General features: G+C 35.9%; 1 protein-coding gene across 24 annotated transcripts in view; it reads left to right on the top strand.

Annotated features, from left to right (window-relative positions):
* Positions 1 to 22,102, top strand: part of SCAPER (S-phase cyclin A associated protein in the ER) — a 557,109-nt gene that overhangs the window by 237,397 nt on the left and 297,610 nt on the right. For all 24 annotated transcript variants that reach the window (XM_005560160.5, XM_065548231.2, XM_073996464.1 and 21 more), the window contains one exon: positions 4,062 to 4,198. In XM_005560160.5, the coding sequence (XP_005560217.3) occupies positions 4,062 to 4,198 (137 nt within the window). The remainder of the gene's footprint in view (positions 1 to 4,061; positions 4,199 to 22,102) is intronic.

Here is a 22,102-nt window from a genome sequence, read left to right as displayed (position 1 = left end):
CCTTTCACAAAACTGAAGATATCATTTAGAATATTTCTTTTCCTTAGTGCAGTGATCAAATAACATGTCGGAGACTAGCCTGCCTGAGCAGCATGGCAGGAGGGAATATGGAGTAGTAAAAAACCTTGATCTTGTAAAGTCAGTTAGTCATGGTTTTGATCTTGAGCTTTGTGACCATGAGCATTATACCAAACTTCTTTGAGGTTTGCATCTGTAAACATCTGTGTTTGTTAACCATCTGTGAAATGTACACATACTACCACCTGCTTTATGGAATTGTGAAGATGATAGGACATAATGTATGTACTTGATCCAGTCCTTTGCTAATCACATAGTAAGTGTTCAGTAAATGGTAGTATGGATGGTGCTTTTGTATATGACTTGCTTTGTTCCATATGTCTTTGGGAGATAATGAGAAGAGGGTTTTCTCCCCCTGCCACTCGCTGTGTTCTTTCTTTGAAAAGAAAAACCTGGGTTATTTTAAGTTTTTTATATGTGTGTACTTACTACTTAAATCATTGCTTTGTGTTAGTGCTACCGTATAAAGGTATAGTATACCATAGGCCTAGTTTATCAAAGAAAATAATTGCTTCTACAGTGAAAGAACATTTTCTTCGTTTGACTGTGGGGTTTTTGTTTTTTGTTGTTGCTTGTTTTTTGTTGGTAGGTTCATAATTTGGAAAGTGAGCACAATTCTATAGCTCAAACCTACTTCCAGCCGTATCTCTAAGGTAGTCAAGAATGTGGATTCCCTAATCACCCTGTCTGGGTTTAAATTTAGGCTCTGTCACTTTACTAGCTGCAGTGTCACTCAGTCATGGTTTTGGCCTTCTAACTTTGAAAAAGTTAACTTTGTGTCCAAGTTTTCTCATAGTTAAAATGAGGATAATAAAAATACATACCTTCTAAGTATGTTCTAAGTATAGTTGTAAGGACGAGATGAATGATTTTATATAAAGTACTTAGCTCAATGTATCTTGTGTAATAAGGGCTGAAAAATACTATTAGTTGTTATTACATTAACTCTCTTTTTACTTATCTAACACATACTTACTGAGTGTTTGCCATGTGCCAGGCACAGTTCTAAACATAGAAACATCAATGAACAAAACAACAAAGTCATTGCCCTTGGGAAACTTATGTTTGAGGACGGAAATTGAAAATGAATATGTAATATTAGGCAGTGATGTGAAACAAGTCCTGTGAAGAAACATAGAATAAGGAGATGGCAAATAATAGAGGATGTTAAGACTGAGCATTCATTTTGGTCAAGACCATGCAAATACCCAAGAGAATATTCTTGGCTAAGGGAAAAACATATAGAGCCCGGAGGCAGTAACGTTTCTGATGAATGTGGGGAACAACAAGAGGACCACTGTGGGTGTAGTTTTAGTGAAGAAAGAAGAGAATGGTAGATGAGATCAGAGAGATCAATGACTCAGCCTTGTAGGTCATGGTGAGCAATTTGGATTTACCCTAAGTGTGATGAGAATGTAAGTTGTAAGTTTTGATAAAAGGAATGATGTGATTTGACTGTTGTTTTAAAAAAATAAGTGGCCATTTTTATAGAGAAAAGACCTGTGGGGTCAAATTAGAAACTGCGAGACCAGAGGCTATTGCAGTAATATAAATGAATGCTGATGGTGACTTAGAGCAGGTGAGGGTGTTAGGGAGAAGTGGTTGAATTGGGGATATATATGAAAGGAGAACTGATAGGATTTGCGCATGTATTGGATGTGAGCAATTATGCAAATGATGGTACCATTTACTGAAATAGAGAACACTCTCAGAAGAACAATTTGATGTATATAAGGAACATAAGAGTTTTGTTGTAGACATGTTATTTTTGAAATGCTGATTGTGGAAATGTTCCACCTAATTGGAGATTTTGAGGAGACTTTTTTTTTTTTAAGACAGTCTTGCTTTGTTGCCCAGGTGGGACTGCAGTGGCGTGATCTCGGCTTATTGCAACCTTCGCCTCCTGGGTTCAAGCGATTTTTCTGCCTCAGCCTCCCAGGTAGCTGGGATTACAGGTATGTACAGGCATATACCACCATGCCTGGCGAATTTTTGTATTTTTAGTAGAGACAGGAGTCTACCATGTTGGCCAGTCTGGTCTCGAATTCCTGCCCTCAAGTGATCCTCCCACCTTGGCTTCCCAAAGTGCTGGGATTACAGGTGTGAGCCACTGTACCTGGCCGAGGAAGCTTTTTTTTTTTTTTTTTTGAGACCGAGTCTCGCTCTTGTTGCCCAGGGCGGAGTGCAATGGCATGATCTCGGCTCCCCACAACCTCAGCCTCCCAGGTTCAAGCAATTCGAGGAGACATTTTTGTGCAGGTGAATAGAGTTCAGGAGAGAGGTCAGAACTAGAGATAAAAATTTGAGAATTTTCTGTGTATGAATAATATTTCAAGTTACTGCATTAAATGAATGAGTTTGGATAGAGAAGAAGAAAGCTCTGAGTGTAGCTCTGGGATGCTTTAACATTTAGAGGTCAAGAAGAGAAAAATGACCCAGCAAAGAAGATTTAGAAGGAGCAGCCAATGAGTTAGAAGGACAATGTGATATCAGGAAACCAAGTGAAGGAGGAGTCTTGGGTAGGAGGAAATGACCTATAGGACTAAAGTTGCAAGAAAAAGATAAGAACTGAACACTGGCCACTGGCGTTATTGACTTTGACAAGGAAAATTTGCAGGTTGGTAAGGGTGGTAAGGGCAAAAGCTAGACTAAAATGAGTTTGGGAGTGAATGGGAGTGAAGAAAGTAGAGGCAAAATACACTTTGTTTCAACAAATTTTGGTACAAAAGGGTAGTAGCCAAATGGAGACATCTGAACAAGAATCCTTTTGAGATGATTTAAATAGAAACAGGAAAACTGATTATCCGGATAAGAGGAGAAATAACCATAAAAATGCAAGACAAGGATTGGGATTCAGTGTATATTGGAGGACTTGCTCTTAGATAGGAACATGTGTTCATATATTACAACAGGAGGGAAGAGAGTGTACAAGCACATATACAGATTGTTTGACACATTTAGCTGTGGGAGTGTGTGGAAGCTCATCTGAATAATGCTATTTTCTTTAATCAAATAAACATGATCATGAACTGAGAGATGGGGTTAGGAGATGAGGGATATTGGAGATTTAAGGAGAGAGTCTAAAATAATTTTTAGCAAGGCGAGTGTGTAGATTAACTAATGTAAGGTTGCTTGACTGCCTGGGAATACTAGAGGCCACTTGAGGTGTAATTTCATGAATTTAAAGTTTGTAATTACAGCCACATTAATCTGCTTCAGACTTAGGCTCAGAATAGGGCGAGAGTTGGATTTAGGGTTGGGATTTTGCCATGCATGTATGAAAGAACAAAGGGGGAAAAGAATTGAGCTCAGGCAACAGAATGATTATAGTGATAGGCCATAAAATCTAAGATGGATAAGGAGGAGAACTTGACCAAACACTGTGTGCTCTCACTGAACCAAAGCTATGCTGTCGATACCCACATTCCACTTTCTCATCTCTAGGATGTGTTTTCTGAGATGACCTCCTTTTTCCTTTCTGCAACCTTATCCACTCCCAGCCCAAACACATACTTACCTAATATCTGTATGTTCACATTTTATCCTTTCTTCAAGGGATAGCAAATATGGTGCTTCCTTCCTGAAGTTTCCCCCCCTTTCCCCCTAGTGAACAGTGATCCTGTTTCTGTCTTTGAGTTATTACAGCACTCTAAATCTCCGATTGACTTGGTATTATAGATGGCATTATAGTTTTGTGTATCTATTTTACCTTTCCTACTCTACTTGTGTGATATCATGGTAGGGATTATGTCCATGTATCCTTAGTATTAGGCACAACTGATATGCACTGAAGTGAAGTCAGTGGTGTAAAAATCTTAAAACAGTTTCTTCAACGTTTTCCAAAACAATTGTAGAAACCAGTGTATTACAGAGATTACTTTTAGTTTTATCAAATGTCTTATACTCACTGTAGTCTATAGCAATCCTATGTTATATTTAAAAAATCATTCTCATTATTATTATTTTATTTATTTATCTTGCAGGAGCATCTTTCCTTGAAGAAGTATATTATTGACATTGTGATTGAAAGTACAGCTCCAGCAGAGACTTTGAAAGATGGAGAAGAGCGGCAAAAAAATAAAAAAAAAGCCAAAAAGATAAAAGCCCGGATGAACTTCAGGTACCTTAAATACCCTTAAAAACAAAAGAAAAATTATTAGTGATGTATCTTTTAATGTAAATCCAAGGAAGACAAAAAAAGTTTAAAGTTGTTTGCTTCATGAAAGCCTTGGAAATAACACTGATGAGCCTAATTTATAGCCACTTTCCTTGATTGAGAAAGAAAACTGCATATCGATCTAAAGCCCTTGCTTTCACCTGTTAAGAGCTCTTCTTATAATTGGATGCCAAAGCTCTGCCAAACTTGTGCCTCCTCCAGCATACAATAGTATGTTTAAGTATGTGTAAACCAAGCCTATTTTTCTTTCCAACTATTGATTTTTAAATGAAGTATCAAAGAAAATCAATAGCAATCAACAAATAGAAGTCTACTGGCTGTAGTGTCAAATCCCATGACTAGGCTTAATCAATTTGGTTGCCTGTCACAACAAGAAAAAGTTCAAGAAATATCTTAAAATGGAAAGTGAGTTGTCAGACCTGTAGTTTATCATCAACTTCCAAAGTGTCATCTGAAGATCGGACAGCTGTGTAGTACATCATTACCTCACAAGCTTTGAGTGTCATTTGATGACGGATGAGTCCGGTGGAGGACACAGAGATAGCTCTTCTTTAGTAGATAATCCTTTGCTGTTCGAGGGCAACTATTCTGAATATGTCCTTATACTTTTATTACTAAGTGTCTCAAAGATGGAGAAGCTTGACCCATGGGATTATAGGAATATAGAATGTACAATAATGGTGAATAGTGCAGTAGTTTCGGTGTTAAGATCATGATTGATCTAGGTGTCTATTTCAACTTACATAATCAGTGATAACTTCAGACTGCCCATTTAATCAAAGAATAGAAAAGGCTTTTTTGATTTTAGTTTTTGAAGTTAGTCCAGATTTCTCAGAATAGTTTTACGGTGTATTTTAGGGCATTACTGACCTTCGTTTCTAGTTTATGCTAAGAACTTGCAGACCTCCTGATACTTTTGAATGTTTTAAGGGCCTGTTCTTTGAACCTGTCTATTTTTAATGTTCACATTCTCTTGGTGATCACCCTGGTTCTGTGGCTATAAATACCTCTACTTGCCAATGATACCAATTTTATATCTTCAGCTTTACTCAAACTTAGTATATCCAAAACAAACCTGCTCTTTCCTCTTGCCACAAAAAACCTACCTCATTTCATAGTCTTCTCTATATCAGCAAATGAATACTTTATTCCAGTTGCTTAGGCCAAAACCACTGAAGTCATCCTTGATCTGTCTTTCTCCAACACCTCACATCCAATCTAACTGCAAATGTTAGCTTTGCTTTAAACATATATTCGGAATTTGAGGACGTTTCTCTAACTTCACTGCTTTCCCTGATCCGAGCTTCAATCATCTCTTACCTGGATTGTTACAGTAGCCTTCTGACAAGTCTCCTTGTTTCTGCCCTTGTATATTCTAAACACTGCAGCCACAGCGGACCTGTTAAAATGTAACTGAGAGCCTGTCACTGCTCTTGTCAAAACCTCAAGGGTTTTATAGTTCAGGTTTCCTCTTCCTAGAAGGTTCTTCTCTTCTCACATACATCCATACAGTTGACTTCCTCGCCTCCTTCAGGTCTTTGATCAAATGTCACCTTATCAATGAAGCTGCTTTTGAGGACCTTATTTATTTATTTATTTTTTAATGTAACTAATGCTTTGTTTTTTAAGGAAAATCTTAAAAATGTAAATAACCATAGGAAAAATACTTTTATCTTCTAATATTTTGCCATCTGTGTCCATTCTGTGCATATTAACTGTATCTATTGACTTTTTTCATTGATGTATGATTTATTTAAGTGCAATGTGGCGATGTCAAAAATAAACTGTTTTGAGTTTTGAAAAATCTAGATAGTCATACAATCCATACCCCTATCAAGATTTAGAACATTTTCATTGCCCTATAAAGTTTTTTGTTCCTCTTTGCAGTCAGTCTCCCACCACTCCTGGCCTGAGGCAACCACTGATATGCTTTCTATAATTGGAGATTACTTTTTCCAGTTCAAGAAATTTATATAAATGACATCCACTCTTTTGCAGCTGGCTTTTTTTTTTTAACTGATTATACTGTTTTTGAGATTTATCTGTGTTGACGTGTATATGTAATTTCTTCCCTTTTTATTGCTGACTATATCCATTGTATGGATATACCACTTTCTACTGATAGACATTTAGATTTCCAATCTGGGACATTTATAAATAAAACTCCTTTAAAGTCTTTGGGTGAACAAATATTTTTATTTCCCTTCGGTAAATACTTAGAAGTAGAATTGTCAAACTGTTTTCCATAAACCATAAAATGGTTGTGCCATTTTATACTCCCATTAGCAATCTGAGAATTCCAGGTCCTTCACATTCTTGCCGATATTTGTTATTATTAGTTTTTTAAATTTTAGTTTAGTTCTAGTGGGAATGTAGTGGTATCTCATTGTTGTTCTCATTTGCACTTCCCCAGTGACTAACACATATATTTATCATCTTTTCATATCCTTTGAAACTGTTCAATATTTTCCTTTATGAAGTATCCCAATTTAAAAAAATGGCCTGTCATTTTATTAGTCATTTATATATTCTGACTGCAAGTTATTGGACAGATATATGTACTGAGATGTGTTTTCTCTCATTCTGGAGCTTACATATACATTTTCTTTATAATAGCTTTTGATAAGCAAAAGTTTTAATTTTAATAATATCTGCTTTATCAGTATTTTTCTTTTATGTCTAGTGCACTCTGGATATGCCTAAGAGATCTTTGCCTGCTCAAAGGTCAAAAGATACTCTATCATTTTTTTTTTCTAAAGATTTGTAATTTTAGCTTTAGCATTTAGGCTTATAGTCCATTTAAAATAAATTAGTAGGCATGATATAAAGTATAGGTCCAGGTTTATTTTTCTATAGATAGCCTGCTGTACTATCATTTTTGAAAATATTTTTCTTTTCCATATGCCTTAGCACCTTGATTTTAAAAAATCTTATCATATATGTGTGATTCTGTTCTGGACTCTGTCGCATTCCATTGATGTCTAATTTTCTGTTTTGAAACCTTGATAAAAATATAAATCTGCCCTATTAGTTTGAATATATTTCTGGATTCTCAGTTCAGTTCTATTTCATTGATAAGTTTATCTTTAAACTATCTTAATTTCTCTAGCTTTGTAGAAAGTCTTCAAATAATGTAGAAGTCCTTCAACTTTATTTTCTTTTTTGAGCTTGTTTTGCTCATCTGAGGACTTTGCAATTTTTATGTAAATATTAGGATCAGTTTTTTACTTTCTTTTGTTGTTGTTGTAATTGATTTTATTTTTAAAAAATTTTATTTTACTGTAAGTCCCAGGATGCACGTGCAGAACATGCAGGTTTGTTACATAGGTAAACATGTGCCATGGTGGTTTTCTGCAGCTATCAACCCATCACCTAGATATTAAGCCCAGCATGCATTAGCTATTTGTCCTGATGCTCTCCCTCCTTTTGAACCCTGACAGGCCCCGGTGTGTGTTGTTCCCCTCCCTGTGTCCATATGTTCTCATTGTTCAGTTCCCACTTGTGAGTGAGAACATGTGGTCTTTGGTTTTCAGTTCCTGCATTAGTTCGCTGAGGATGATGGCTTCTAGCTCCATCCATGTCCCTGCAAAGGACGTGATCTCATTACTTTTTATGACTGTATAGTATTCCATGGTGTATATGTACCACATTTTCTTTAATCAGTTGATCATTGATGGGCATTTGGGTTGGTTCCATGTCTTTGCTATTGTGAATAGTGCTGCTACAAACATATGTGTCCGTGTATCTTTATAATACAATGATTTATATTACTTTGGGTGTATACCCAGTAATGGGATTGCTAGATCAAATGGTGTTTCTGGTTCTAGGTCCTTGAGGAATCACCACACTGTCTTCCACAATGGTCGAACTAATTTACATTTCCACCAACAGTGTAAAAGCGTTCCTGTTTCTTCACAGCCTCGCCAGCATTGTTTTTTCTTGACTTATTAATAATCGTCATTCTGACTGGCATGAGATGGTATCTCATTGCGGTTTTGGTTTGCATTTCTCTAATGATCACTGATATTGACCTTTTTTTAATATATGTTTGTTGGCCACATAAATGTCTTCCTTTGAGAAGTGTCTGTTCATGTCCTTGGCCTACTTTTTGATGAGATTGTTTTTTCTTCTTGTAAATTTAAGTTTCTTGTAAATTCTAGATATTAGACCTTTGTCAGATGGGTAGATTGCAAATTTTTTCTCCCATTCTGTAGGTTGCCTGTCTGCTCTTAAGATAGTTTGTTTTGCTATGCAGAAGCTCTTTAGTTTAATTAGATCTCATTTGTCAATTTTAGCTTTTTTTGCAATTGCTTTTGGTGATTTCATCTTAAAATTTTTGCCCATCCCTGTATCCTGAATAGTACTGCCTATGTTTTCTTCTAGGGTTTTTATGGTTTTGAGTTTTGAGTTTTACATTTAAGTTAGTTTTTTACTTTCTGAAATAAGAAAGCCTGTTGGGATTTTGATTAGGATTGCATTGAAGCTATAGCTTAGCTTGGTAATAACTGACATTGTGATAGTATTGTATTGGGTCTACCAATTCGTGATTATGGTATATTCTCTGCATTTCCTTAGAGCTTCTTTATAAAATTTCAGTAATGTTTTGTGATTTTTAGTGTATAAGTGTTACACATGGAATATCATTTAAAATGTTATTTTGTTTTCATTTTTACTTGTTTCTTGCTAGTTTATAGAAACGGTTTATTTTTGCATATTAACCTTATATCCCGGGACATTGCCAAATTGACTTACAAGCTCTAATAAGTTTTTTTTGGTAAATTTATAAGATTTTTAATGTACATGAGCATGGTATCTGGGAGTGAAAAGTTTTATTTCTTAGTTTCCAATTTGTATACTGTTTTTATTATCATACTACACTGTCTTGTACCCTCAGTAAAATACAGAACAGAAGCCTTCATCCTGATCTTAGGGAGAAAGCAGTTTTTCACCATTAAGGGATGATGTTAGCTGTAGTTTGTTTTTGTTTTTATTTTTTTTTAAATGTTCTTTATCAGATTAAGGAAGCTTTCTTCTGTTTTTAGTTTCTTGAGAGTTTTCATCATAGATTGATGTTCCATGTTCCCATAGACAACCTAAAACCATGTTTTTGCTATTGTAAATACTGCCTTGATGACCACATGAGTGTATGTCTTTTTTTTCCCCCCTAGAGAAGGGGGGGAGCACACCTTTTAAATTATTTGTTTATTATTTTTTAAAATTTTTATTTTAGGTTCAAGGGTATTTGGGCAACTTTACTACATAAGTTCATTGTATGTCACAGGATATTTGCTGTATAGATTATTTTGTCATCCAGGTAATAAGCATAGTACCTGATAGGTAGTTTTTTGATCTTCAACATCCTTGCACCCTCCACCCTCAAGTAGGCCCCGGTGTCTGATGTTTCGTTCTTTGTGTCCATGTGTATTCAGTATTTTCACTCCCACTTATGAGAACATGTAGTATTTGGTTTTCTGTTCCTGCATTAGTTTGCTTAGAATAATGACCTGCAGCTCCATCCATATTGCTGCAAAGCATACAACCTCATTCTTTTTTTAGAGGTGCCTATTATTCCATGATACATATGTACCGCATTTTCTTTGTCTACTCTCCCATTGGTGGGCATTTAGGTTGATTCCATGTCTTTGCCATTATGAATAGTGCTGCAGTGAACATAGACATACATGTGTCTTCGTGGTAGAAAGATTTATATTCCTATGGGTATATACCCAATAATGGAATTGCTGGGTCAAATGGTTGTTCTGTTTTACTTTCTTTGAGAAATCTCCAGACTGCTCTGCACAATAATGGAATAATTTACATTCCCATCAACAGTATTATATAAGCATTCCCTGTTTTCCACAGCCTCACTAGCATCTATTATTTTTCGATTTTTTAAATAATAGCCATTCTGACTCGTATAAGATGGTATCTAATTAGGGTTTTGATTTCCATTTCTCTAATGAATAGTGATGTTAAGCATTCTTTCATATGCTTGTTGACCATGTGTTTGTCTTCCTAAAAATGTGTCTGTTCAGGTTGGGTGTGGTGGCTCACGCCTGTAATCCCAATGCTTTGGGAGGCTGTGGCAAGAGGATTGTTTTAGGCCAGGAGTTTGACATCAGCCTGGGCAATATAGCAAGACCCTGTTTCTACAAAAAATGAAAAAGTTAGCAGTGCATGATGGCATCCCCTGTGGTCCCAGCTTCTCCAGAGGCTGAGGCAAGAGGATCATTTGAGTCTGGGAGGTCGAGACTGCAGTGAGCTCTGATTGTACCACTGTACTCCAGCCTGAGCAACAGAGCAAGACCCTGACTTAAAAAAAAAAAATGTATCTGTAATATCCTTTGGCCACTTTTTAATGAGGTTGGTTTTTTGCTTGTGAATTTGTTTTTAAGTTCCTTATAGATTCTGAATATTAAACCTTTGTCAGATTCATGGTTTGCAAATATTTTCTCCCAGTATGTAGGTTGTCTGTTTACTCTGTTAATATTTTCTTTCCTTGTGTGGAAACTCTTTATTTTAAATAGGTCTCATTTGTCAATTTTTTTGGTTGCAATTGTTTTTGGCTTCTTCATCATGAAATATTTACCAGATCCTGTTTCCAGAATGGTATTTTCTAGGCTATCTTCTAGGGCTTTTATAATTTGAGGTTTCACATTTAAGTTACTTAATCCATCTTGAGTTGATTATTGTAAATGGTGTAAATAAGAGGTTCAGTTTTAGCTTCTGCATATGGCTAGCCAATTACCCCAGCACCATTTAATGAATAGAAATTCCTTTCCCCACTGCTTGTTCTTGTCAACTTTGTCAAAGATGAGATGGTTGCAAGTGTGTGGCATTTTTTCTGCACACTCTTTCTGTTCCATTCATCTATGTTTCTGTTTTTGTACCAGTACCATGCTGTTCTGGTTCATGGCCTTGTAAAGTATAGTTTGAAGTTGGGTAATGTGATGTCTTCAGCTTTGTTCTTTTACATAGGATTGCTCTGGCTACTGGGGCTCTTTTTGGTTCCATATGAGTTTTTAAATAGTTTTTTCTAATTTTGTTAAGAATATCATTGGTAGTTTGATGGGAATAGCATTGACTCTATAAATTGCTTTGAACAGTATGGCCATGTTAACAATAGATTCTCTCCATGAGCATGGAATATTTTTGCCTTTCTTTATGTCATCTCTGATTTCTTTGAGCAATGTTTTGTAATTCTTGTAGGCATCTTTCAACTCCATGGTTAGCTGTATTTCTAGGTATTTTATTCTTTTTGTGGCTTTTGTGAATGGGATTGCATTCTTGAATTGGCTCTCAGCTTGGATGTTGGTGTGTAGAAATGCCACTGATTTTTGTACATTGATTTTATATCCTGAAATGGTGCTGAAGTTGTTTATCAGATTTAGGAATTTGGGGGTAGAAACTGTGGGGTTTTCTAGGGATGGAATCATATCGTCAGCAAACAGAGATAGTTTGACTTCCTCTCTTCCTATTTGGATGCCTTTTGTTCATTATTTTGCCTTATTGCTCTGGCTAGGACTTCCAGTACTATGCTGAATAGGAGTGGTGATAGTGGGAAACCTGTTTTGTTCCATTTCTCAAGGGGAATGCTTCCAGCTTTTGCCTGTTCAGTATGATATTGGCTGTGTGTTTGACATATATGGTTCTAATTATTTTGAGGCATATTCCTTTTCTGCCTAGTTTGTTGAAGGTTTTTAACATGAAGGGATGTTGAATTTTATTGAAAGTCTTTCCTGCATATATTTAGATGATCATATGGTTTTTGTTTTTAGTTTTGTGTATGGGTGAATCCTATTTATTGATTTGTGTTTGTTGACCAACCTTGCATCCCAGGGATAAAGTCTATTTGATCATGGTGAGTTAGTTTTTTGAAGTGTTGCTGAGTTTGGTTTGCTAGTATTTTCTTGAGGATTTTTGTATGCATGTCCATCATGAATAATGGCCTGTGTTCTTTTTTTTTTTTTTTTTTTTTTTTGAGACAGAGTCTCGCTCTGTCACCCAGGCTGGATGACAGTGGCCGGATCTCAGCTCACTGCAAGCTCCGCCTCCTGGGTTTATGCCATTCTCCTGCCTCAGCCTCCCGAATAGCTGGGACTAGAGGAGCCCGCCACCTCGCCCGGCTATTTTTTTGTATTTTTTTTTAGTAGAGAAGGGGTTGTACCATGTTAGCCAGGATGGTCTCGATCTCCTGACCTCGTGATCTGCCCATCTTGGCCTCCCAAAGTGCTGGGATTACGGACTTGAGCCTGTGTTCTTTTTTCTTTCGTTCTTTCTTTTTTTTTTTTTTTTTTTTTGTTATTGTTGTGTCTCTGCCAGATTTTGATATCAGAATAATGCTTGGCTCATAGAATGAGTTAAAGAGTCTTTCCTGCACTATTTTTTGGAATGGTACCAGCTTTTCTTTATACATTTGGTGGAATATGGCTCTAAATCTGGTCCTGGGCTTTTTTGGTTCATAGGCTTTTTATTACTGATTCAGTTACAGTCCTAGTTATTGGGCTGTTTAGAATTGCAATTTCTTCCTCATTCGATATTGAATGGTTGTATGTTTCCAGGAATTTATCAATTTCTTATAGATTTTCTAGTTTGTATGCATAGAGGTGTTTGTAATAGTCTCTGAGGGTTTACATTTCTGTAGGGCAGGTAGTAATGTTCCCTTTGGCATTTCTGATTGGCTTATTTGGATCTTATGTCTTTTTTTCTTTATTAGTCTAGCCTAGTGGTCTATCAATCTTACTTTGTCAAAAAAAAAATCAACTCCTGGATTCATTGGTCATTTGCATGGTTTTTTTCTCATCTAAGTTTTCTTCAGTTGAGCTCTGATTTTGGTTATTTCTTGTCTTCCACTAGCTTTGGGATTGGATTCCTCTTCCTCTACTTCATTTGGGTGTTATGTTAGGCTGTTTATTTGAGATCTTTCTAACATTTTGATGTGGTAGTTTAGCACTATAAACTTCCTGCTTAACACTGCTTTAGCTGTGTCCCTGATATTCTGGTATGTCATACCTTTTTTTCTCATTAGTTTCAAAGAATTTCTTGATTTCTGATTTAATTTTATTGTTTACTCCAAAGTCATTTGGGAGCAGGTTGTTTAATTTCCATTTCATTGTATGGTTTTAAGCACTCTTCTTGGAATTGGTACTTATTTTTGTGGTGCTGTGGTCTGAGATCGTAGTTGGTATGATTTGGGGTTTTTGAATTTGCTGAGAATTGTTTTATGGCTCACTTGTGTGGGTGATTTTAGACCATGTGCCTTGTGCAGATGAGAAGAATCTTTATTATGTTGTTTTGAGGTGGAGAGTTCTCTAGATGTCATTAGGTCCATTTAGTGAAGTGTCAAGTTCAGGTACCGAATATCATTGTTAGTTTTCTACCTCAGTAGTCTGTTTAATGCTGTCAGTGGATTACTGAAGTCTCCCACTATTATTATGTGGTTATCTAAGTCTTTTCATAAGTTTCTCAGAACTTGCTTTATGAATCTGTGTGCTCATGTGTTTGGTGCATACATGTTTAATATAGTTAGGTCTTCCTGTTGAATTGAATCCTTTACTATTATGTAATGCTCTTCTTTGTCTGGTTTGTTGTGGATTTAAATTCTTTTTTTTTTTTTTTTCTGGAATTACAATAACAACCCCTGCTTTTTTCTGTTTCCTGTTCTGTAGATTTTTCTCCATCCGTTTACTTTGAACCTGTGGCTATCACTAGTTGTGAGATGGGTCCATTGAAGACAGCATATGGTTGAGTCTTGCTTCTTTATCCACCTTGCCACTCCACCTTTTAATTGGGGGCATTATTCTCATTTACACTTAAAGTTAATATTGATACATGCAGATCTGATCCTGCCATGTTGTTAGCTGGTTATTATGCAGACTTGATTGTGCAGTTGCTTTATAGTGTTAGTGGCCTACATATTTAAGTGTCTTTGTTTGTTTTTTTGGGCCATAACAGTCTTTTCTATTTCCACTATATATAAGGACCTTTTTAAAGGCAGGTCTGTGGTAATGAATCCCCTTAACATTTGCTTGTCTAAAAAGGATCTTATTTCTCCTTCTCTTATGAGGCTTAGTTTTTCTAGATTTAAAGTTCTTGGTTGGAATTTTTGTTAATAATGCTGAATATACACCTCCAGTCTCTTCTGCCTTGTAGTGTTTCTGCTGAAAAATCCACTGTTAGCCTGAAGAGGTTACTTGTGGGGGACTGTCCCTTCTCTCTTAAGAAATTTTGTATGCATACAAATGGATAATTCCTCCTTTCACTTTGAGCGTGGAGAGTCTGATAACTGTATGTCTTCTGCATAGTTGTCTTGTGTAGTATCTCACAGGGATTCTCTGAGTTTCTTGAATTTGAATGTTATTCTCTCTAGAGTTTGGGGAAATTTTCATGGATGATGTCCTCAAATATGTTTCCAGGTTGCTTGCTTTTTATCTCCTCCTCTTTCAGGGACATCAGTGAGTCATAGATTTGGTCTCTTTACATAACCCCATATTTCTCAGAGGTTTTGTTCCTTCTTCTTTTTTCTTTATTTTTGTCTGATTTAATTTGGAAAACTAGTCTTCATGATCTGAGATTTTCTTCCTCAGCTTGGTTGATTCTGCTCTTAATACTTGAGATTTTATTATGAAATTCTCAAAGTGAGTTTTTTTGCCTCTATCAGATCAGTTTGGTTCTTTCTTAAAATGACTGTTTTGTCTCTCAGCTCCTGTATTATTTTGTTGTATTTCTTGGAATCATTGGATTCAGTTCATGCTTTGTCCTGAATCTCGATGATCTTCATTCCTTTCCATCTTCTGAATTCTGTATCTGTCATTTCAGCCTGGTTAAGAATCATTGCTGTTGTTAAGAATTAGTACTGTTGTTTTGAGGTAAGAAGACACTCTGGCTTTGAGTTACCATAGTTCTAGCACTAGTTCTTTCTCAGCTCTGTGAGCTGTTGTTTCTTTAATCTTTGAAGTTGCTATCCTTTTTCCTTTTATCTTCTTTGCTGCCCTTGGAGGTTTGATCATGGCGTAAAGTGGATTCACTCAACCAGCCTTGTTTGCTAACGACATTCAGGCCTCCTACAACCAGACCCAAAATCGTAAAAGAGTAAGCCACCTTGGTAGGACCTGGTGAGCCAGGCCAGGGGAAGCGGGATGCCTGAGTCAGGGACTTGTTGCACTCATATTTGCTGCCTGGTGGCCTTGCCAACCACTTCCAGATTTCTGCAAGTGTCTTTTTTGTAGAATGATTGTTTTATTTGGGCTATATACCCTATAATGGAATTGCTGGGTCAAATGGTAGCCCTGTTTTGAGTTCTTTGAGAAATCTTCAGACTGCTTTCCACAGTGGTTGAACTAATTTACATTCCCACGAACACTGTGTAAGCATTCTCTTTTCTCTGTAGCCTCACCAGAATCTGTTGTTATTTGACTTTGTGGTAATAGCCATTGTTAGTGGTATGAGATGGTATCTCATTGTGGGTTTTTTTGTTTGTTTTGTTTTGTTTTTTTGAGATGGTGTCTCGCTCTCTTGCCTAGGCTAGAGTGCATTGGCGTGATCTCGACTCGCTGCAAGCTCCACCTCCTGGATTCATGCCATTCTGCTGCCTCAGCCTCCCGAGTAGCTGGGACTACAGGTGCCCGCCACAGTGCCCGGCTAATTTTTTGTTTTCCTATTTTTTAGTAGAGACAGGGTTTCACCGTGTTAGCCTGGATGATCTTGATCTCCTGATCTCGTGATCAACCCACCTTGGCCTCCCAAAGTGCTGGGCTCATTGTGGTTTTGATTTGCATTTCTCTGATGATTAGTGATGCTGAGCATTTTTTCATGTTTCTTGGCTACTTATATATCTTCTTTTGAGAAGTGTCTGTTCATGTCTTTTGTCTAGTTTTTAATGGGTTATTTTCTTTGTTGATTTGTTTAAGTTCTCTATAGATTCTAGATATTAGGCCTTTGTTGGATGCATAGTTTCTGAATATCTTCTCCCATTCTGTTTGTTGTATCTTGGCTCAGCTGATAGTTTATTTTTATGTGCAGAATCTCTTTGATTTCATTATGTCCCACTTGTTGCTTATTCTTGTTTTTGTTGCAGTTGCTTTTAGGGACTTAGCCAAAATTATTTGCCAATGGTGATGTTGGGAAAAGTATTTGCTAGGTTGTCTTCCAGAATTTTTGTAGCTTGAGGTCTTGCTTTTCAATCTTTAATTCATTTGAGTCAATTTTGTATCTGGTGAAAAATAGGGGTCCAGCTTCAATCTTCTGCATATGGCTATTCAGTTATTCCAGCACCATTTATCAAATGGGGAATCCTTTTCCAATTGCTTGTTTTTATCTCCCTTGTTGAAGATGAGATGGTTATAGATGGCTTTATTTCTGAGTTTTCTGTTCAGTTGTCCTGTGTGTCAGTTTTTGTACCAATACCAAGTTGTTTTGGTTACTGTGGCTTTATAGTATAGCTTGAAGTTGGGTAGTGTGATTCTCCAGCTTTATTCTTTTGCTTAGGATTGCTTTTGCTATTTGGGCTCTTTTTTGGTTTCATATGAATTTTAGAATCATTTTTTTCTAATTTTGTGAAGAATGACATTGGCAATTTGATAGGAATAGCATTATATCTGTAAATTGCTTTGGGCAGTGTAGCCATATTTACCATATTGACTCTTCCAATCCATGAGCATGGAATGTTTTTCCATTTGTTTGTATAATCTGTATTTTTTTCCAGCAGTTTTGTAGTTGTTCTTTTAGAAGTCTTTCTCCTCCTTGGTTAGCTGTATTCTTAGGTATTTCATTTTTTGTGTGGCTATTATCAGTGGGATTGTGTTCTTGATTTTACTCTCAGCCTGGATGTTGTTGGTATATAGCAATACTACTGATTTCCGTTTGTTGATTTTGTATTCTGAAACTTTACTAATGTCATTTATCAATTCTAGGAGCCCTTTGGCAGAGTCTTTATGATTTCCTAGGTATAGAATCATATTGTCAGCAAAGAGAGGTAGTTTGATTTTGTTTCCTATTTGGATACCTTTTATTTCTTTCTCTTTCCTGATTGCCCTGGCTATGACTTCCTAGTTCTGTGTTGGATAGGAGTGGTGAGAGTGGGCGTCCTTGTCTTGTTCCAGATCCAAGCAGAATGTTCTAGCTTTTGCCCCTTCAGTATGATGTTGGCTGTGGGTGTGTCATAGGTAGCTCTTATTATTATTATCATTATTATTATTTTTTCTGAGACAGTATCTCCCTCTGTTGCCCAGGCTGGAGTGTAATGGCACAATCTCGGCTCACTGAAACCTTGCCTCCCAGGTCCAAGTGATTCTCCTGCCTCAACCTCCCCAGTAGCTGGAATTACAGGCACCTCCCACCATGCCCAGCTAATTTGTGTGTGTTTGTGTGTGTGTATGTATGTGTGTGTGTGTGTGTATATCCATATATATATATATATATATATATATATATATATATATATATTTTTTTTTTTTTTTTTTAAAGCAGAGACACGGGGTTCACCGTGTTGGCCAGGCTCATCTCGAACTCCTGACCTCAAGTGATCTGCCTGCCTCAGCCTTCCAGAGTGCTGGGATTACAGGCTCACATGAGCCATCATGCCTGGCCTTATTTTTAGTTATGTTTCTTCGTTGCCTAATCTGTTGAAAGTTTTCACATGAAGGGATGTTGGATTTTATCAAATGCTTCCTCTGCATCTATTTAGATGGTTATATGGATTTTGCTTTTGATTCTGTTTATGTGGTGAATCACATTTATTGAGTTGCTGGTTGAACCAGCCTTACATCTCAGGAATAAAGCCTACCTGATTTGTGGTGTATTAACTTTTTAATGTGCTGCTGGATTTTATTTGCTAGTATTTTGTTGAGAATTTTTGCATCTGTGCTCATGAAGGATGTTAGTCTGAAGTTTTTTTTTTTCCATTGTGCCTCTGCCAAATTCTGGTGTCAGTCTGATTCTGGCTTCATAGAATGGGTTAGGGAGAAGTCCCTCATCTCCAGCTTTTTTTGGAATAGTTTCAGTAGGGTTGGTATCATTTCTTCTTTGTATGTCTGGTAGAATTTGGCTGTGAATCTATCTGGTCAAGGGTTTTGTTTGTTTGTTTGTTTGTTTCTTTATTACTAGTTTAATTTCTATGTCAATACTGCTTTATTCATGATTTCAATCTCTTCCTAATTCAATCTTGTACTTGGACTGAATTAGGAAATTGTGTGCTTGCATTGAAAAAATGCAATTTTAAAACATGACAAGTATGCCCACTCTCACTACTCCTATTCCACACAGTACTAGAAGTCCTAGCCAGAGCAATCAGGAAAGAAAAATAATTCAATCTTGTGCTTGCATTGAGTTAGGAAGATTGTGTGCTTGCATTGAAGAAAATTTCATTGTTTTTCTTTTAATTCCTGTATGATTTTTAGTGATATCTTCTCTTTCACTGCTGAAAATTTTAATTTGTCTTTTCTTCCCTTGTTCTCCCCGATCTCTGGCCAAGAATTTATCAATTTTGTTAACCTTTTGAAATAATGAATTTTTGCTGCATTTGATTTTTGTTTGTTCATTTTTATTTCATGGTCTTTATTATTTTTTACTTGTTTTTACTTCATATTTATATTTCCGTTTTTCCTGATTTCCTCTGAGATTATTGATTTGAAAGCTCTCTTTTTATAATATATGTAGTTATAGCTATCACTTTCCCTCTAATACCTACTTAACCTACATTCAACATACTTTAATATGTTGTAGTTTTATTTTGATATAGTTCAAAATATTTATAATTTGACTTTTAATTTCTTTGACCTATTGATTACTTAGAAGTGTTTTGCTGAATTTCCAAACATTTGAACTTTCCAGATATCTTTTTGTTTTTAAGTGCTGATTTAATTTTCTGTGGTCAGAGAAGATACTGTGTGTAATTTCATTCCCTTTAAAAATACTAAGATTTGTTGTGTTTCTCAGCAACTGGTTTGCCTTGATCAATATTGCTTATTTACTTAAAATACACTTACATTGTGCTTATTATAGATGTATTTTCTATGTCAGTTAGGTCTATGTGGTTAGTACTGTTAGAATATTTTGTAATGTTCTGTCTGTAATATTGTCTATATGATATTGTTCCATTTGTTTCTTCAAAAAGAGTGTCCACATTTTCAATCTTTATTATGTTTTAAAAATTTTCTTCCTTCAGGCTTTTTCCAGTTTTTCTTCAAATTTTGAAACTTTGTTATTAGATATATACAAATTTAGAAGTATATATTCTTGACAAATTGTTCCCTTTCCCATTATCAATTTTCCTTCTTCATATCTTATTCTAATTCTCTTTATCCTAAAACCTACTCTGTGTAATCTTAACAGCACTATTTCTGTTTTTTAAAATTTGTTTTTTGCATAATATCTTTTTCCTTTCTTTTCACTTTAAACTTGAACTGTGTCTTGTTATATTTAATGTGTAACTATTATAATCATATAATTGAATCTCCTTTTTTCACCTAGTCTGGACATATGTCCCTTCATTGATTTATTAGCTCTACCACTTTTTATTTTTAGTGTTTGCTTGATTTCAAATATGTATCTTTTAACCATCACAGTATGCCTCCAAATAATATTATAGTACGTCAATTACTATTGTAGAACCTTACAACAATATGAGTCCATCTTCCTTTCTTCTGCCTTTTGTGTTACTGTTATCATATATTTTACTTCTTCATGTTACAAATCCTGCATTTTAATTTTGTTCCAGTCTTTCAGTTATCTTTTAAATAATTTAAGAAACCATTTGTTTTGCTCTTTGCTGCTTCATGTAGTTCTGAATTTTTATGTGGTATCATTTTCTTTCACGTGAATAACTTCCTTTAATGTTTTTAATAGTTCAGATCTACCTGCAGTAGGTTTTCTTAGCATTTGTTTGCCTGAGAACATCTATTTAACCTTTATTTTTGAATGAAATTTTTAATGGATGTAGATTTTTTTTCTTTCATCTCTTAAACATGTTATTCTGTTTTTTTTAATGGTTTTGGTTGTTTCTGATCAGCAGAGAACACACATTTCTTTTTTTCTTTTTTACTATATCTGATGTTTCTTATTTTTTCTTTTCTGCTATATATATTTTATATGTAAAGATATAAATATAAACTATTTAATATAAATATAAAAATATATAAGTATATATATATTTTTTTCCCATATCATGGTTTTAAGTAATGTTTTTATAATGTGCCTTGGTATGGTTTTCTGGTTTGTTTGTTGTTGCTGGTTTTTGTTTTCTGGGGGGATGGGGGGCAGGGGGGATTGTCTCGCTCGGTCCCCTAGGCCGGAATGCAGTGGCATGATCCCAGCTCATTGTAGCCTCAACTTCTCAGGCTCAAGTGATCCTCCCACCCCAGCCTCCTGAGTGGCTGGTACTACAGGCATGCCACCATGCTCAGCTACTTTTTAAATGTTTTTAGAGATTGAGTCTGACTATTGAAATGACGTCGTTGTCTGGGGTAAATACCTGAGACTTGTTGCCTCATGCCAAGAAAACCAAGGACATGAACACACACAAAGAAGTGAGTTTAAGTGCAGAGGTTTAATAGACAAAAGAAAGAGAAAGGAAAATAGCTCTCTCCTGCAAAAAGAGAGGGGCACTCCAGTGGGTCTTCTGGTTTCATGGAGAAATGCATGGGGTTTTACTGACAAGTTTGAGGAGGTGGTGTCTCATTTACAAAGGGTGTGAGAGTTTGGTTGGACCAGGTGTGCTGTTTGCATTAGCATGAAGAAGCTGGCTATCCTACCCTAATCTTTTATTATGCAGATTGTGTCTCTACCTGGCTGTCGCCATGTGGCCTGCCTTACTGCACACTTGGTGACAAAGAAAAGGGAAGAGGGAACCTCCATGTTGAACGTGCCTGGCCCCTAGGTAGCCGTTTTTCCCTGTTGGCACAGCTGCTGGCATTTACCTATGCAAGCTTCCAGCTTGCTTATCTACTCCTGCAGCTTTATTTGTCAGGCTGCTTTTTATTAGAAAAGAAATGGATTTCGGGGCTGCTTTTTTATTAAAAGGAAACCTTACTGAGGACTTTCTTATCCTTACTATCTGCCTGAATAATTTCTTTCTAGCTCCTGTATTACTGTGTTGCCCAGGCAGGTCAGGAACTCTTCTTGGTATGGTTTTCTTTGTGTTTATTCTGCTTGATAATTCATTTAGTTTTTTGAATCTGTGAGTTTATATTTTACCCCAAATTTGGAAAAATTTTGGCCATTGTTTCTTCAAAAAGTTTTTTCTGCCCGTCTGTTTTTCTTCTATTTTCTGATTCCAGTTGTACTTAATACAGAACATTTTGTATTGTCCCATAGGTGAGTCTTTTTTCTCTCTGGTTTAGATAGTTCTATGTCCTTTTTATCTACTGTATCTCATTTGCTTTTAAAATCATCCAGTGACTTTTTATTTCGTGTGTTATATTTTCTATCTCCAGGAGTTCCATCGTTTGGTTTTATAATTTCAGTTTCTCGAGATTTCTGGTTTTTTTTTTTTTTTTTTTTTTTTTTTTTTATGTTTTCACTTAATGTGTTTATGAATTGACTTGAAGTCCGTTATATCTGTCTTTCTTTTTCCTGCTTTTTGGCTGATTCTTCTCCGAGTATGGCTTAGATTTTCTGCTTTTTATGCTTAGTGATTTTGTTATTAGTATTTTTTTCATATATTGGACAATATGAATGCTACATTGCTCTATGTCTGGGTTTTATTGTTTTCTTTAAGAGAATGTAGAATTTAATTCTGTAATGCATTTTTTAAACTTGTAGGTTTGCTTTTGTCTCTGAAAATGTGGTTTTAAACTTTGTTAGTTTGACGTAGAGTAATCTTTAATCCTAGGGCTCTGTTGTTCCTCCTTC

The sequence above is a fragment of the Macaca fascicularis genome, chromosome 7 (genome assembly GCF_037993035.2).
Source record: "Macaca fascicularis isolate 582-1 chromosome 7, T2T-MFA8v1.1".
In the NCBI taxonomy this organism is placed as follows: Eukaryota; Metazoa; Chordata; class Mammalia; order Primates; family Cercopithecidae; genus Macaca; species Macaca fascicularis.
Note: the sequence above shows the minus strand (reverse complement) of the source record. Positions and strands in the feature narration are given on the sequence as shown.